Consider the following 18,650-nt stretch of genomic DNA (forward strand, 5'->3'; position numbering starts at 1 on the left):
AAGAGATAGACTCCAACTTTGAAGTCAACCCGAAAGTGATAAAAATGTTGGGATTTGAGTGTTTTTGGTGTTCTTTCAACTTCAGAGTTCTCTTTGAGATATTTGGACCCAACTTGGTTCTTCAGCAGAATGATGAAAGAGTCAGATTGATTGTCATTCATTTGTTCATTCATATACATATAGATATATATATACAGTCAAGATGCTTAGAGCAACAAGAATACTGTCAACAGTGACACCCAATCAGTCAAGATATTACTCATCCTCTGCAGCTCCTGTAGGTACCTACATCAACTCTTGATGTGACTGATACATTAGTCAGACTGACTAACAATATTGTTTGTTATACTATTAGACTGATGAGATATTGTTCGAACAAAAGGGCAAGAGTATGAATATTACCTTGAATCGCCCAAAGGCATTGAATGCTCTTAATCAATCGATGGTCAAGACATTGACACCAATGTATAGACAATGGCATACATTGCGTGATGGTGATGGTGTCATCATAATGAAGGGTGCTGGCGAGAAGGCATTCTGTGCTGGTGGTGACATTCGTGCCATCTACGACGGCAGTAGACCAAGTGTACTCAAGACTGGACAAGAGCCAGACGACAGCTTCTTCACAGAGGAGTACACCCTTAACAATCTCATTGGCACTTCACCAATCCCTCAAGTATCATTGTATAATGGAATAACAAGTGAGTGATCAATCATGTCAAGACAACCATTCATTCAATCAATCAATCAAACTAACACCTTGCACGCGTACTCTAGTGGGAGGTGGCGTTGGATTGTCCGTTCATGGCAAGTTCAGAGTGGCCACGGACAACACAATGTTTGCCATGCCAGAGACTGGAATTGGATTCTTCTGTGATGTCGGTGGATCACACTTCCTTCCAAGACTTCCGCACAACACTGGAATGTACCTTGGATTGACCGGAGCCAAGCTAAAGGGCAAGGACTGCTTGTAAGTATGACATGGTACCATTCCACTGATCATTCACTCACTTACTCCAATCAATCAATCAAACATATAATAGTGTCGCAGGAGTTGCTACTCATTATGTACCAATTGGAAAGATGACAGAGTTGCAAAAGACTTTGGAGAACATGTCTAATCCAACTGCTGCTAATGTGGCTGATGTGTTGTCCACCTTCCACGAGAAGGTTGATATCAATGACGCCAACACTATCAGTAACAAGTTTGAACAGTTTGATCGTATCTTCTCAAAGGGTTCGGTCGAGGAGATTGTTGCTGCCCTGGAGAAGGACGGCAGTGAATGGGCCAAGCAGACCATCGCCGTCCTCAACACAATGTCCCCAACAGCACTCAAGGTCGTCCATCGCCAGATAATCAACGGAAGCAAGTTACCCAATCTAGCCGAGTGTCTTAAGATGGAGATGAGAATGGCCGCTACCTTTGTCGTAGGTTATGATCTTACCTTCTCCCTCTTTGGGTCGGGGTAATACCCTGCCCCGCGGGGCCCATGATTATATATACTCACTCACACAAATATCAATCTTAGAGGAACAATGATTTCTTTGAGGGAGTCAGAGCACTCTTGGTGGACAAGGATAAGAACCCCAAGTGGCAGCCAGCCACCCTTTCACAGGTCACCGATGCCATGGTCAACAAATACTTTGAGCCACTTTCAAAGTCAAAGGAGTTGAACATCTAAATGAATGATGGGGCGACATGGCAATGGCATCACGGGTCACTACACATTCAAACAATCTTAAGATTGATTGATTGTTTGATGCCGTCAACAACTCAACAAGTATCATTCACCGACTTCACCTTTCAGTTCAGCAACATTGGGTCACTCTGGAACTTTGCATGTGAGGCACTTGGGCCACATCCCAGGCCACTGTCACATTTGCAGACTGTCCTACTACACAAACAATGCCGATTGCCGACAATACAATCACATAGTTGTGCACATGGACGATCGTTTAAGTGTGTGTCACCTTGAAGCATATCATACAAAGGTCAGTCAGTCAATAGACTTGTGCGATTGATTGATCTTGGCACAGTGTAGAGTCGCACGTTCATCAGATGGCGCTCCCTAATGCAGCCAATTGCCAACAATCTTTGCTGGTCCGTGGACGGACAGTATTGGGGCCGAAAAAAGTGTACAACACATTATCTTTTAGGATATTTGTTTTGATCAATCAAAGCCCGCCCATTACGACCCTGATAACCACGCCTTCACACTTTGAGGAGCCCCGATCTTTTTTCAAAGACAAAAACATGGGATTCTTTCGAAAATGCGTGTCCTTGATGTGAATGGGGTCGACCATGTGGTTTCAATTATAAAATTATAAGATAATTATCTTCGGTTATGACCTTGATCTAGCCCTGGCAGCCTATGAGTGAGAGAGAGTTCATCAAATGGTAACCACCAATCACGAATAACTTAACACCACCAAAGACACTCCGTGTAAGGACTCAACCCTCAAGATGATCCTAAACTAAAGGTTGGGCCGTGTTAGTCTGATTGGTCTGATTATCAAATTGAGAGAAAGAGATACCTAGGTATTCGTATGTATTAGAGGACCAACCTCCAACTACCACTCCACAAGTCAATACCAATCATTCAATCAATACTCGCGATCATTCATTAATCATACTTTTATACATAGTGATATTCAATCAGATAAAGTATGAGAAACACATCATTTATTATATTACTATTATTGTTGGCAGTGATTGTCAATCAAGGATCAAGTCAAAATCTATATCAACCAGATGAACAGGCAAAGTGTGAACCATATATTGGTGATCCTCCAGGTCAAAAGATATGTGATGGTCTATTAATCAATCCAAGTATGTCTCTGATTCCATCTTTCATTCATTCAATTAATCAATCAATAACCAACTCCAATAATTATTTTCTAGAATCAATATATGTTCCAAGTTGGACAAATCAAACATTTTTACAAGGCAATGTATCATTTGCTTTGGGATTACTTGGTTCTGTTGGAGGATCAGATAAATGTATAAATTCAACATCCACATATGTTGGATTATGTTCAGTTGTATGTATTTTTATTGTTGGAAAGGACAGAATTGGATTTGAAATTAATATATTCCCAATTATAATATAGTACTTTAGGGAATGTGCCAATTATACATTACCATCAAGTAAGAAGGTTATATACTTCCCAATTAGGACATGTTATAATTCATGTATGACAATATTGGATACATGTGCATTACCTCAAACATCTTTCTACAATTGTAATATGACTGAGCCAAATAGTGGAGGTGGATCATACTTTGTCGAACATTTCAGTCGTTACAACTTGACCATATTGGACAAGTTGGCGACATCCAACTACACAACAGGTTGTGAGGATGCTGAACAAGCTGCCCAACAGATTCTCAACCCACCAATCGTCACATTATCATGTAAACCACCATTACTACAATATAATGGTACTGACCGGCAGTATGCCCTGGACACTGGAGTCTACTTCACCACGAACAACTCAAACTGCGTGGTCAATTGTCCAGCACCAATATTCACACTTAGAGAATGGAGTAGGATATTCACATTGTCCGAAGTGTTATCGTATTTATCATTCATAACATCTTTATTCATGGTGATCACTTATGGAATACTCAACAAGAAGAAGACAAGATTTGACAGAATCAACTTATGTTTCCTGGTATCACTGTTGATGATGAGTGTATCTGGAATGATTGTTTCGATAAATGGCACCGAGAAGACTGTATGTCCAACAGTATATCGAAGTGCCACATTTTCAGACGCCCCATGTACAGCATCAGCATTCATTCTCCACATCTTTGCACTTAGTTCCATCCAATGGTGGGCAATCATTGCATTTGAAGTATGGTTCACAATCAGGAAAGGTATGTTATAACTTAAAATATTACAGTACAACATATACTAACTTATTCAATCAAATAATATTTAGTTGGAGCATTCCAAAAAGATATGATGAAATATTATCTACCGGTTACTATTTCACTTTCATTGATATTCCCTATCATTGCCCTGGCAAGGAAGAGATATCATGCTGGTATTGGAAATGTATTCTGTTGGTTGGATAGTAGTGCATATCAAACTGCATTATTCTTTGTACCAATGGGATTATTCCTTCTGATTGGTGCAGTATTCATGATCCTACTCATGTATGAGATCTATAAGGTATGTACCATAATCAATCAGTCCTTCAATCCTGGAACTATCCCACTGACCCAATCACTAACTTACCCACCCAGATTGTATCAGCGACATCAACATCAAAAGGAAAGAATGCTAGTATTGAGATACTCAAAATGGAGATTAGACCGATTGTTGGCATTGTATTATATTTCTCATTGTATATATACTTGTTGATCTTTACAAGATATATTAATGATAATTATGATAGGTTCATATCAACAGTGCCACTATGGTTTGAATGTGCCTTGAGGGCAGCTGATCCTTATGAATGTACGGTGAAGGGACCAACAGCAGCAGGAATTGGATACTTCATCTTTTGTGTGCGAATCTGTGCCATCTATGCATTCCTACTCAGTGGACTATCAAAGAGAACGTTTGAAATCTGGCGATCATCATTCCTCTTGAACAACAAGTTGTTCAAGCTTATCTCCACCAAGGTGTTATCAATGGCATCTACAACCTTCAACGGATCCTCCAAGAATGATACCATCCCATCAGCTCCATCACATATTGTCGACTCCCGTAATTCAATTGACACATACTCTGCAGTCGTTGAGTTATAGTAATTTAATAATAGTTATACTTCTAATCATTCATTAGATTGATTGATTGAACATTAATCTTTGTGATTATTATTACTGCTTTCGATAAAGGTTGTCCACTTACATGCAAGGAACAACTCGTTGAGAATGAGTAAGATGTATGGTGCGGGATTGAGAAGCATCATTGGTAGGAATTGGTAACAATAATACCGATAGTCATAGTCAATTCTTGGAGGTACTGAGCACATCATCTCACTGTAATTTCCAATACAGTAGAATGAGAATAAATGTAGTAGTACTCCAATAATGTATAGCCAACGACGTGATGACCTTCTAAAGACTATACATAAATGTTTAGCATTATCACCTTCATTGAATGTGATCAATGGTGATAGAATTCTTGATATATCTCGACCACGGCAAAGTACACAATGATTACCATGATATAGCGTGAATTTGAATGATTGAATAATTGTCCAAATGCATAGAGAGTAGTATATGAATAGTACAAAATAGTATTGAATGATATATTCCAAATGATCTTTGTTCAATTCATTATGTATATAACTTCTATCTCTAATTGAATGTTCATTCAATAGTTTACTAAATGGTAATCTATTGTACATTGTATATATCAATGGTACATGAATCCATAACAACACCAACCATACTATTGCCATAAAAGACACTATTCCAATGTCCATTAAATGTAATCTGAACTTTACCATGTTTGATTGATTGAGGTGGAAAGAGATAAATGAAAATGAAGTAGGATCCGCAATTATCTCTTTGTTTTGATTGAAAAAAGAAGTGGTACTTTGGTCATGTGACTCACTTTTGATGAGTCATCCATCCAGGTTGATTGAACATCTGGAAATAAATAAATTAATTATATTTATTTGATTTCTTTTGCTTTTGTATTCTCTGTTTACGATTGATTGATACTTTGATCTTATCGATAATCGTTCGAATATTGATGTTTGATTTGTATGTTTCAGTATTCTCCACCATCTTGATATCAATCTGTACTCCAATATCAAGTAGATATTTCAACATATCAACGTTTTCATCTCTAATTACATGATCCTTGATCAATTGAATATTATCTGATGATGTTGAAGATAACATTGTCTTGATATATAATCTTGTTGACTCGTCACAATGACTTCGTATCACCTCCAATGCATCAACATGTCCACATCTTATTACTGAGTGTATATATGTATCAATGGTCTCTCTTGATGTCTTGTTGGTGATGGGCTGTACATGTCTGAAGTAGAACTCCAACATCTTTACATCACCAGATCTCACTGCTGATATAATCGTCATATCCTTTGGCATTAATTCCTTGTACGTATGATAACAATGAATGATCAAGTCCATCTGACTGCATTGTACAGCCTGTTCTAACATGCGATGTATCAACGGCTTGAGTACCTTGGTGTCCGTGTGACTCAGTGCATGATTGAGTAGCTTTACATTGCCATGTCGTCCAATAGTGTCCCATATAACAGTTGAACTAAAGTCCAGAAGTTGATAATCTTCTAACAATTGATAGAGTTCATCTGATCGTGATATGGCCAGCAATTGCAATTGTGCATCATTCTTGAATAGTGCAGGTCTGTGCTTGATGAGCATGTGTATCGCTGGTAGATTGCCATGTTTGATAGCAGCGCGACCTGCCAGCTGCACAGTATGATCCTTGATCAGTGATGACTTTTGATTGAGTGCATACTCAATGTGATCAAAGTTGTAGAACTCCATCCACAACAATGTCCTGAATATCTTTGTGGCCGGAGTTAACACAAATCGTAACATGTCGAATGTACCTTTGAAGTGATGGGTGCGTCGCATGTCCAACATTGGCATCGCGTATCCAGATGCGTTGAGATATTTGATCACTTGTAGACTACGATCATGATCGTCCGCTTCATTCATGCTCTCAAATAGTTGATCACTGGAGAAAAGTATATGCATCCTATCCCATACGCGACAGCTGGACATCAAATACTTGACGGCAACTTTGGCCTGAGTGATATTGCCATGTTGAACGATCGTTCGCATTGGTTCGTGGCAGTAGCTACTAGGGTCGACCACAATGCTGTCCCACATGTCCAACAGATAGGGTATGAGTCGCCAATCGCCAGTATTGATGTACTCTGTGGTGGCATAATGTTTGAATCTCAGTTTGGTCGGTAGTGTGGCGGGCAGGTCGACACGACTCAACTTGAAGTAGATCAATCTTTCCTCATCTCCAATGTCAATGTCAGTGTTCAGGTCTTCAATCTCATTGGCAATGACCATTTTTGCTCTTTCCGATGACTGTTTGATTGTTGGCATATGGTCCGAATCGAGGTCTGGTCCACAACTCAGTACCTTGTACTTTATCAATCGCTCAACATATTCCAATTGCTCGTTGGGTGTGGCACTTGAAGGTGCGACATCATAGGGGAATGTTATCTTGTTGTTCACTGACTTGGCCAACAACTCATCGATGAGTATTGGGTCACCAGTGAGTAGGATGTCCACGGTACAAAGACCAGTTCTCGCGTATGACTTTATCCTGTCAATGAGTGTCGGTGGGAAGTTGGTCGGGTCCAGTACGAAGCGGATAGTGGATTCAGATCGTGTGGCGTAAAGAGTGGAGGCCACTTTTGTTGGGTCGAGTAACAGGTCATTGGGATCAATGTGACATGTATGAATGAGGAAGTTGAGCATTGTGGGCTCTTTGAGGAATGCAGACAGCAGCAATGACGAATCCTTTGGAAACGATATTGGGTAGGTCTGTTGGAGTAGCGTGTGCACCATGTGTGTGTTGCCAGCTTCAATGGCCTGATATAGTAGATCTTGATATCTAAAGTATCCACGATACTTGTTATAGACTGCGTTGAATGTATCTTTGTCTATATCTTTAGTCGCACAGAATACAGAGATTGAACCAGAAGTTACATTGATACATAGATTACGTTTGATTCGATCACGTAGCAGACCATAATGTTTATGTTCCACAATAGTATTCATATCTACCCAATCATTATATGATCGATAGTTTAGACTATGTACCGATGCATCAGTCTTTGTAAATGAACTACTCAATCTCTTTGAGTGATGAAGTCTAATAATAGTCTTTATCAATGTTCTATTTGTTAATACATTGTATATTGATTGTTGTTGTTGCTTATCTCTATTGGCCATATTATATGTATATATATATATATATATATATATATTATTACATATTGTTATTAATGTTATTGATTGGCTTTGTTTGATTGAATGAAGTGATGTCACCAGAATTTACGTCATTCCAAGTTCTGTCTCTTTTTCAAAAAGCTGCAAATCTGAACAAGTAATCATTCTACAAACACTCAAACAAAGAGATATTTACAGGGAGAGAGATAATGATGAAGTGGATAGTTATAGCAACGACAGTAGTTGTGTTGTTGACATTTGTTGTGTCACCTGTATGGTCTGAAGTTGGTGATATAGAGTTTAGAATAGGTGGTGAAGGCGCTCAACATGCATTGCCACATACAAGCTTTAAGAAGGATAAGGATGTCAATATCAAATCATGGACAACATCAACAACAACAAATACCAAAGGAAAGAAAACAGATCAACTATTATTAGCAAGTGATGAGAAGGGTGTCTTTGCCTCAAGAGATATCAAAGAGGGCGAGGAAATAGTCAGCCTCTCATGGTTCGACACATTCTCAGCAGACAGAGTATGTTTAGATTATTTGTTGAATGAATGATCATCTCACTCACCTACTCGAACAGATCAAAGCAGAGGACCCTTGGTTATTTGATCAGATTGTCAAGTTGGAACTGATTTCAGAGGATGCATTGGCTGTGGCTTTGTTGTATTATCGATATTGCAAGGAGGAGTTGTCGGAGGATTACTCACAGTGGTTCTCGGCATTCCCAGAGACTTTGAACACTGGTCTCTACTTTACAGAGGAAGAGATTGATCTGCTGCGTGGCTCCCCAGCATACGTTCACATCCAGGTGGTCAAGAGCGAGACCAAGCAGGTGTTTGAGAGACTGCGCAGCTCACTGTTTCAGAGCAAGCAGTTTGAGTTGTGCACAATCACTTGGGATCGCTTCAAGTGGGCCACATCAATCGTTACCTCGAGGAAGATGTACACTGATGCGCCAGGCGTCGACGAGCAGGGCAATCCAGTGCTGACCGTTGTTCTGGCACCATTTATCGATCACTTCAATCACAATGAGGATGCACAGGCCGTCTACGACTTTGACCATCAGAGTGCCACAATCAAAGTGACCACCATTCGTCCAGTGAAGAGTGGCGAGCAAATCTTCTTCAATTATGGCAACCAAGACTGCAACAGTGATCTCCTTGTCGACTTTGGCTTCATTGATCAATCGCCAACAAGGAAGAACTGTGTCAACATACTCATCGAGGAGTTGGTAGAGACCATGGCAAAGAATGTAAGTCGTGTCCCCATTACCTTTGGAATGATTCCTATCCCTGACACATGATCCACAGGACCCCAAACTTAAGGAAAAGACAGAGATACTTCAACAGTCATTCGAGGAGAATGGCAGGATGAAGTTGTTTAAGGACTCGCTGACAGAGGAGTTGTTAAAGTTGATCAAGTACTTGTCGTACAAGAATCAGAGTCTGTTGCATTTCTTGCAGAAGTTGGTCGAGCTCAAGAAGAACAACTATCCATCCACATTGGAGGATGATCAAACATTGGTGGCCACCGACACTTTCAAGAATATGTCCTATCGCGCCAAGCTAGCAATCAAGATGCGTCTGCAAGAGAAGGAGATACTTCGCGACATTGGCAAGCTGATCCAGGACCAAATTGCCCAAACCGAGAAGCAAACAACAGACACAACAACAACTACAAACAGTGCCAAAGGAAGGGATGAACTCTAAGACCTATCGATCATATATATATATCTAATATATATAATATATATAACAAGGGGACTTTATTATATCTACATCTACATTATACTGCACTCAGCTTCTTCTTTAGATCACCATCGGCATTGCCCAAGGACAATAGTGGAGATTGTCCGTCGTTCCAAAACTTGCTGGGAGATGGCAGTGCACTGAAGAAGGAAAGGTCGATAGTGCCGGGAGTGCCCATGCCGCCAGGTCCTCCGGGTGATGGACGTGGCCAGTGGTAGTCCATCAACATTGGATAGATATCACGTGGCGATGGAAGTATTGGTGCTTCGTTGGCTTTAAGAGGAAGGTCGTGTTGTCTAGAAGCCACGCTCTCGGCCACAATGTTTCCACTGTTGCTCTCAACCTTGACCTGAGGAGTGGTCGCCGATGACTTGGCCTCTGGGATCAATATACTCAGTGGCTTCTTGGACTTGGTCCTTGGCTCCTCAGGTGCTTGCATTAGTGTCTCTGGCTGGAGCTTGGGTGAGACTGAGGCGCTCAATGAGTGATTGGGGGAGGATACTGGTGGAGTACTGTTTGAAGATCCACTGGAGCCAACATTCTGCATATTGTTGTTGTTGTTGTTTTGGTTATTGTTGATGTTTACATTGTTGTTGTGGTTGTTTGATTGAGTATTGTTGTTGGCTTGGAGATTGGTTGATGAGGCAGACTTTGGTATTAGGTTGGACTTTGGGAAGGGATTGCGACTCTTGGCTTGGCTCTTTGATGTGTGATGAGTTGTTGTGGATGATGAGGATGAAGTGGTCGTGCTTGGAGCTGGCTGTTGATGTTGTTGTTGTTGTTGATGTTGTTGTTGTTGTATATGAAGTTGTTGTTGTTGTTGTTGTACAGCTTGTTGATGTTGTTGTTGTTGTTGATGGAGGTATGCTTGTTGTTGTTGTACCGACATTGGTTGTTGGAACTGCTGTTGTGGAACAGCGTTGTGAGCTTGGGTTGGTTGTTGTTGAGTCGAAGGCATGTTATAGTATGATGACAAGATTTGTGGTGATACAAATGGTGAGTTGCTCTGTTGTTGTTGTTGTTGAGCTTGTTGTTGTTGTTGTTGTTGTTGATATGCTTGTTGTTGTTGCTGTTGATGAGCCTGTTGTTGTTGGTGCAAGGCATTCTGATAGAGGTATGGAGCTTGACCGGCAATGTTACTATAGTTGGTCGGCACACCAAAGTAGTATTGGTTGTATAGGTTTGGAGTGGACTTGGCCATTGGTTGATTCTTGTTGTTGGTGGACATAACCATTGGTGATTGATGTTGTTGTTGTTGGATCGATGATGACGATGATGATGCATTGGGGAACAACTTGGCACCACTGTTGTTATACTTGGCAAAGCTTCTTGGTGTCAATGGCGCGAGATCAGCCTCCATCTGACTGGTATTGTAGTTGTACTTTTGTGGGACGAATGGCACTGGAGAACCGTTCATCATCATGTAGCCACCCCCATTGGTGCCATGTTGTGTTGGTGAGCCATGCGGTAGACCATGGCCCATGGACTGGAATGGCATTACTGGATTTCCTGATACAATCTCCATACTCTGATGTGAGGATGACATATTATATTGATTGTTACCAAGATGCAAAGGGCTCTGATTTGTGGAAGAACAAGTATTTGGTGACCTTGGAGATTCTCCAAGATCATCCAAAGTATCCTCTTCCTCCTCATTCTCGGTCTTTAACTTCTTATTTCCAAATATCCTAGAATACTACAAATAAAAAATATTAATATTTGGAATATAATTAAATAATTAAATTACTTACATCTTGGTTTGATAGAGTCTTCCTGTTGCTATCTGTATTCTCTGATTGGCGATGCAATATTTTATCCATGTCTTTGGATGAGTATTGGAATAATTTGTTGTTACTGCTAAACACTATTAGACCAATCTCGCAATCACAAAGAATGGATAACTCCATTGCCTTCTTTATAAGACCATTCTTCCTCTTTGTAAAGGTTGCCTGTCTATTCCTCTCATTCTGTATCCTTTCGATCGTTATCTTATTTCTTCCCATCTAAATTTATATTATTAATTAATATGAGTTAAAATAATAAATTCTGGAAATAATTATTCCAATTTTGACTTACGGTTTAAAAAAAAGTATTAATAAATAAATAATAAATAAATAAATATTTGATGTTGATGTCCTTTGTAAGGTGGATTATTGGTTGATGATTGATTGGTCTTGGAGGGTCCTCAGACGACTATGTTCATCGGGATTATAATGTTGTTTAGGTATATTTAGTTAGCTGGTTATATAAATAACTACGACAGAGTGAATTGAATCTTTGGACAATGATGATGGATGGAGAACAAACTATATTCGAAATGAATGAATGGATGGTTGTGATTGATTGATTGATTGATGGAAGGATGGATGTGGATGGATGATGGTATGGATGGTGGTTGGTGCTTCTATTACTACTACTAATACAACTACAACTACTACTGGTGCTTCTAAATTAAAAAATGTTGTGTTGGTGTTGATGGATGGATTGATTGATTGATTGATTGATTGATGGTCGTGATAGTAGTGGAAAGGGTAGGGTAAAGTATAGGACCTGATATGATATGATGTTGGATGGTGCCCAGGTGTATGGGAGTTAATTTAATAATTCGATGTGGCGGGTGCCTCAACTTTGAGATTTAATAACGTAGGTGAGCGAGAACTGGAAGCAGGAGATGCTATCAGGCAGGCCGGTGATGATGGACGGACGGGCAGTCTGTAAGTCATGCATGACCGGGTGGGGGGTGAGGCATCGTACAATGAAGTGAAAGGAATGGGGCATGTGTCCGTCACTCTCAATGCGTAAGGGTATGCAACGATGGTGGACGTTCAACATCAACATCACGACATACTAACTCATTCAATAACACATTGTTGGTTGGATGGATGGATGGATTGATTGTTGGTTAGAGGTGGAGGTTGGTGTTGTGGGGTGAGTGTGTGTGTCTTGTCAATCAWTTCAATCACACACAGAGATTCGATTAAAGTATTATTGTATTTTTAGGTGTGGGTGAAACAAGTGTGATCATAGATACACTCTTGGGTGAACAGGTGTGATTGATTGATTGATTGTTTGTTTGTGGTGGTGCAGTGAACATGTGGGAATCAAGTGTTGTGGGCAAAAGAGCACCCATCTTGCGCCTTTCCATCTTCAAAGATACACTCGAATTTGTTGATGATCAATATCCATTGCTCATTACTCTACGTACAAATCAGTTGGGTTTGTTCACAATGTGATACAACTTGTGTGAGTGCCCCCTTAACATGACTTGGATGTGCACGAAATGAGAGTTTATGTTCACATGACGGGCAACTCTAATAATAAAGTACTAAATACTTTATGTAGGGGGTGATGGTGCTGTGATAGGATATGATGGTCCTTCCATCCATCTACACTTATGCAACAATAGCAACAACAACAACAACAATCATGTGATGTTGTTGCCCATAATAAAATATATTATCCAAGCAATCTATGTGTTTACCAATATAGAGACACGCAACACAACTGGAATGAATGAATGATCTTCCATCCTCCACGCGCGGTAGTGCATTTATAAATACCCTATTGTGGTTTCCAACAATGGATCACTACTTCGATTCATATTGCAATCCTTCGTGCGTGATAAAGACTCAAACCCAACAACCTTGAATCGTTGTTGCTGAATGCAAGATGGTATGTGATATAGATGATGATGATAATGAAGATCTTGATGATGGATGGTTATGATGAGGTGTCGTTTGAGTTTGTGTATGATCATTCATTCATTCATTCATTCTCCTATTAATGGCGATCAATCAATCTAGTTTGTTGTGTGTTTGAGTCGTAGTAGTAGTATGTGTGATTGTGGATGCCTTCCACCAACAGTGGCCATTAATAAATAAACAGGCAGACACTGTGAGCCATGTTACAACTTCTGTCTATCTATCTGTTATCTAAAAATGGACAATACTCGATATTGTCATACAATAAAACGGCCGTACTCTACATTACAATCGCAATAACAACAACAACAATAACTTGTTCGTTTCCAAAAAGTGAGTTGTTTGATATTTACCCTGTCTAGAGAAGTAGTTGAAGTTATAACTTGAATGGTAAAGTAGGAAGGTAGGTAGGTAGGTAGTTTGCAAATCTAACCTGTCTCTATTGTTGTTATGCTTATTTGCAATGAGTATAGTTGTTGGTATTGATGCTGAATGTAGAGTTACAATGAGAAGATGGTTGATGTGATGTTTGTGGAACAAGTGTTTAGGACGTGGTGGTGGTCCACCTACCTAGTTTGTCCACAACAAGTGGCATTAGGGTCCACCATGGAGGACACCTAACACACACACACACTCTCTAGTATTGATGATGAGTTACTCTTTAACATCATCCATTCATTCATTGTTCAAGATGGTTTGAAGAGTGACTACAAATCAAACTTGATTGAATCGAAAATGTGTTGTTGATGATGTACGGCCCTCGTTGGCCTTGCCATTGGTCGTTCATCATTTATAATCGTCCATTATTGGCAAGTGGGTCAAGGGGCGTGCCTCGAGATTACCCTAAAAATAGTGTCTGGTGGTGGTTCCAAAAATGGGTTCAGTGTTTAAGCCGAAGTCATGGGGGCAATCATTATTTGTATGATTGACATTATGTCTATGTACATTCATTCCTGAAAGGCATGCCTTGGATGGACCTTGGTACAATGTGGAGACTAAACATAGTTTATGACAATGACCTCCAATGTCTCTGATATTGATCAAACATAGTCATCTGATCATCCGAGGTAATTGGACATCTGGAGATTGTGTGGTACAGAGATAATTATATAATATATATATGTTTATATTTATGTATATATGTTTGTATATATTTATGTAACATGACAAGGTGTAAAGGAGATTGATGGATTGATGGTCCAATTGAGAGAGTGTGTGTGTGTGTATGCGTGTGTCTTAGGATAATAATGGCTCATAGCCACTTCCAAGGATGTTCTGTGAGTTTTGTCGCTTGCTATAGTATGGTTCCAGTATGCTATTCTTATTCTCTCGTCTAAATGGTGGTACTGAGTGCTCAGTGCACTGTGACAATGCTGATACATTGAGCTACAAAGGTTGTGGTTGATGATGATGTTAGTTGTTGTGTCCATGTTAATCAATCAAATGAACATGTACATACTTGTAAGATATGTGAGAACTGTGGACATTCGTTGAGGAAATCTGGTAGGGTTCTCTTGCTGCCAGAGGTGTCGTTGGGTTGGACGAGGTAGTGCTTGATCTTGAGCTCAGGTGGACCTTGCTCACCTGGTCCCCTCTCATTGCTGACGTAGGAGATCTCCAGTTGGCCTGGGAAGGTCTCGGAGAATAGGATGACAAAGGTGCCAGCCTCCTGGCCCTTGAGTACAGAGCCTACGTTCTCACGCCTTAGGAACATAAAAATCAGGCCGTTCTGCCACAGTGTTGAGATGTGTCGCTTGTAGCGCAGTGTCTGGAGTGACTTGCCAAACCAAGTCCAAAACTGGTCAAAGTCCTTGTGGCTGACGAATGCGCGGTTGCCAAAGAATGTGGCGTTCAAGTAGCTAAAGTCATACAATGACAGCTGTCTTGTTGGCTGGATTGGGCTCTGCTTGGTGGCCTTCAAGAAGTGCTTCTGGAGTATATTTACAAAGTGTGGCCATGCTATTTCGAACTGTTTGGTTGTTAATCATGATGTTAGTATGGGTTCCAGCCTTGGCAACATGATCGGTCAATCACAATCACATACCTTGTCGTTGAAGGACTCCTTCTTCAGTAGGGTACCTTCACTGCCCTCCCATTGACAATCGTTGGTGATAACGATGAATGGCTGAGAGGTGGCGCTGGGCACGTTGACGATGGTGCCATCAGAGGTCTTGACTTGCATGAGGAATTGAAGCTTGACGCATCCCTTCCTAGTGCCAGTGAGGAACTTGATAGGGAACTTGGCAGTGTGCTTGATGGGATCCAGTGTCTGTGTGTCCTTCTCCATCTGCTTCTTCTGTCCATTGCCAGAGGTGCTGCCAATGATGGGTGGACTAGCGCCTCCCTTGGCCAGTGCCTTGGGATGGAAGATCATCTCGGCGCGAACCGGGGAGTGTGAGATCAGCTCAACATTGGTGCCAGTGAGTAGGCGCACAGAGAGATGGTCCTCTTGCAGTTGCTTGAACTTGCTGATCACCATTGGGAATGGTTGCTTGGTGATGACCAATGCAACGGGCACAGCGTCGGGCGATGAGCCATAGGTTAGCTCGTGTTGGTAGAGCTGCAACTGCTTCTGTTGGATGTTGAGGTCGTGCAGCAGCAGGTCCAGCTTGCACAGCTGGTTGGACTCGAGGATGGTTTGACAGGAGAGTTGGTTGAGGGCATGGATCTCAGACTCAATCTGGGCGGCCAGCTTCCTCTGCTCACTCTGCAGTGTCATCACAATGTCATCGTGGCTGGACGCGCCATCCGAGGTGAGTAGCTGCTTCTGCGTGACGTGCATCTTCTCCAAACACTCCTTCTTGCCGTGTTGAAGGTGGTGGATATCGTTGAGTAGTTGTTCGTGTGGCGTGTTGTGGCTGCTCGAGGCAATCGATCGGAATAGACTGAAGTTGTCAGACATTGGCGTGTCGATTGGTGAGGAGGATGATCGAGATTGAGCACTGCTGTCGGGTGATCCCGCGTCTCCGCCACTGCGACTCAGGCCGCCACTGCTGCCAGCCACACGGTTAAAGTCAAACTCGTCGGCGCTGTCCACGTCATTGTCCAGCTCGGGTATCATTCCAATGCTCTGCATCGATGAAGGGAATTGGCCAGTGCTACTGCTCCTCTTGCCCTTCTTTGGTGGTGCCGCCGCTGATATGAATGATGTGTGAAGATGGGAGATGGGCGAGCTCAACTCTGAGCTGCTGCCAATGCTGCCCTCAAATGGATTCTGTTGTTGTTGTTGTTGTTGTTGCTCCAGCTTGACCGCTGGACTGTGACAGTTGTTGGTGATAAAGATGCTGGGTGTGAGAGCAGAGTTGCTACTGTTGCTGGAGGACTCGTTCTTCTTGGACTCGGACCTCCTTCGCTTGGTCTTGGTCTCTGATGATGATGATAATGATGATGTGTCTGACTCCATCCTGATGGACCAATCAGGAGGCAGCAATGAGTTACTGCCTGGCTCTGTGGACTGTCGCATCAATAAGAAGTTCAGGGATGATGGTTGTACCTTGGGACTGTTCCTGAATGAGTCCTCGCTGTTTGACCTCTTTAGCATTGGCTTCCTGGCGTCCACCTTTGATGATGATGATCCAGACAACTCAACAATTGAGCCCAAGGCCTCTGCTACCAATGCCTCATCTCCATTCTTGGTCTTCTTTGTTGTTGGCGGTGTTGTCAACACACTTGATATGAGACTCGCAGGTGGAGGTGGTATTGATTGAGAGATGGAGAGTGGTGATGATGAGAGCTTGGACGATCCCATTGGATGAATGCCATTGGTAAGTGGTGGAAGATGTGAAGAGACTCCAATGGCAGAGGTCTTCTGCATGATCTCACTGACCACCTTGTTCGTCTCGAATATATCCTTCTTTAGTTTCATGTTCTCAGTCTCCAAATGTGTGTAGGCCTCCTCGATGGACTTGGTGTAGAGTCGATGTTTCTGCTCACGCTCAAATGCCGAATGCACCTGATTCATCAACGACTCTATCTGTGACTCATACTGTTGACGCATCATCTCCATCTTGCCAACGCTGTCGAATCGTTGGCCACCACCACCACCTGGTGAGTGACCATCCGGTGATGTAGGACCATCCATCTTTTCTCCATTAGTTCTATGTCCATTACCAAATGATGATGATGATGATGATGATGATGATGTGGTGGATATCAATGAATGTATGTGTTGAGGTGGACCTCCACCTTCTGGTCTTGCGCCGCCCCAATTAAGATCAGCGAATGAGGGAAGGGGGAAATTGCTTGGTAGGGGTAGTGATTTCTTTGATGGTGATGAACCCGGATGTGAATTTGAATTGGTTGGGGGTTGTAACATTTTGAATGGATTGATTCCTTCGATTGATGTTGAGGGTTGTGTTGGTGGCAATTGATGGAAATTAGATGTATGTTTCATGCCAATGAATGAATGTATTTGTTGTTGTGTTGAATTATCACTACTACTACTACTACTACTCAGTAATATATTATTTAGATTGGCTGACATTGTTGATGTTGGTCAATATTATCTACTATACTTGGGTTTATAAATGATTAGTTAGAAGACCTCAAAATTGATTGATTGGATTGATTGGATTGATTGGTTTGATTTGATTGGATTTGGTTGAATGAATTAATGAATGAATGAAAGAATGAAAGAAAGATTGAATGATTGGAGAGAAGAGAGAGATGGATTGTTTTAGACCTTGTTACACACCTCTAGGAGGGTATCATAAATCGACAGCCATGGTCATTAATTATGACTACAGAGGACAGGGTGACAGTACTTTAATATTTGAATGTGGTAGTGGACGGATGAATGATGATGATTGAGTATACTCAACAACAACATTGGAGTGAGTGAAGTAGAAGAAGGAGAAGAAGATGCGCATCATTGGATAACATTGTTGTTGTTGTTGGTTATGTATAGCTATGATTTTCAAATAATCATCGATGTAATAACATAATATTAACTTGATTGGTGAATGAAAGAGGGAATGAATTGGACGAATGTGGTGTGTTTCCTTCTTTGTATGTGTGTGTGAGTGTGTTTTGTTTGTTTGCTTGGTGTGAGTGTGTTTGTGAGTGTGTTTGTGAGTTTGAATTATGATAATGAATGATACGGCATTCACTTTACTCACTTGGATAATAGATATATATCTATTATCCATATATATATATGTCATAGATTAAGATGTGATCAAACTCAATAGGTGATGTTGATTGGTTGGATGGATGGTTGAACTGTTGATTTGGATACAATCCATCAATTTACAATGGGCGGATG

At 41.2% G+C, this 18,650-nt stretch overlaps 6 protein-coding genes across 6 annotated transcripts; 3 read left to right on the forward strand and 3 right to left on the reverse strand.

The window, feature by feature from the left end:
- Nucleotides 1–355: 355 nt before the first annotated feature.
- On the forward strand, nt 356–1,682 carry SAMD00019534_021180 (hypothetical protein; the record flags this gene model as incomplete). Its single annotated transcript, XM_012902709.1, has 4 exons — nt 356–701; nt 778–970; nt 1,044–1,428; nt 1,530–1,682. Coding segments are annotated over 4 exons (1,077 nt in total), but the record flags the coding sequence as incomplete, so codon positions are not given.
- Nucleotides 1,683–3,249: 1,567 nt separating this feature from the next.
- On the forward strand, nt 3,250–4,759 carry SAMD00019534_021190 (hypothetical protein; the record flags this gene model as incomplete). The annotated part of the gene is made up of 4 exons (XM_012902710.1): nt 3,250–3,880; nt 3,946–4,178; nt 4,253–4,353; nt 4,405–4,759. The coding sequence occupies 4 exons, from the start codon at nt 3,250–3,252 to the stop codon at nt 4,757–4,759; spliced, it is 1,320 nt and encodes a 439-aa protein (XP_012758164.1).
- Nucleotides 4,760–5,829: 1,070 nt separating this feature from the next.
- On the reverse strand, nt 5,830–7,546 carry SAMD00019534_021200 (hypothetical protein; the record flags this gene model as incomplete). Its single annotated transcript, XM_012902711.1, has 2 exons — nt 5,830–5,844; nt 5,948–7,546. The coding sequence occupies 2 exons, from the start codon at nt 7,544–7,546 to the stop codon at nt 5,830–5,832; spliced, it is 1,614 nt and encodes a 537-aa protein (XP_012758165.1).
- Nucleotides 7,547–8,139: 593 nt separating this feature from the next.
- Nucleotides 8,140–9,647, forward strand: SAMD00019534_021210 (hypothetical protein; the record flags this gene model as incomplete). The annotated part of the gene is made up of 3 exons (XM_012902712.1): nt 8,140–8,463; nt 8,519–9,190; nt 9,249–9,647. 3 exons carry the CDS (start codon nt 8,140–8,142, stop codon nt 9,645–9,647), a joined length of 1,395 nt encoding a protein of 464 aa, XP_012758166.1.
- Nucleotides 9,648–9,723: 76 nt separating this feature from the next.
- On the reverse strand, nt 9,724–11,232 carry SAMD00019534_021220 (hypothetical protein; the record flags this gene model as incomplete). Its single annotated transcript, XM_012902713.1, has 1 exon — nt 9,724–11,232. The coding sequence occupies one exon, from the start codon at nt 11,230–11,232 to the stop codon at nt 9,724–9,726; it is 1,509 nt and encodes a 502-aa protein (XP_012758167.1).
- A 3,391-nt stretch (nt 11,233–14,623) lies between these two features.
- On the reverse strand, nt 14,624–17,468 carry SAMD00019534_021230 (hypothetical protein; the record flags this gene model as incomplete). The annotated part of the gene is made up of 3 exons (XM_012902714.1): nt 14,624–14,773; nt 14,847–15,356; nt 15,432–17,468. 3 exons carry the CDS (start codon nt 17,466–17,468, stop codon nt 14,624–14,626), a joined length of 2,697 nt encoding a protein of 898 aa, XP_012758168.1.
- Nucleotides 17,469–18,650: the final 1,182 nt, after the last annotated feature.

The sequence above is a fragment of the Acytostelium subglobosum genome (genome assembly GCF_000787575.1).
Source record: "Acytostelium subglobosum LB1 DNA, scaffold: scaffold3, whole genome shotgun sequence".
NCBI lineage: Eukaryota > Evosea > Eumycetozoa > Acytosteliales > Acytosteliaceae > Acytostelium > Acytostelium subglobosum.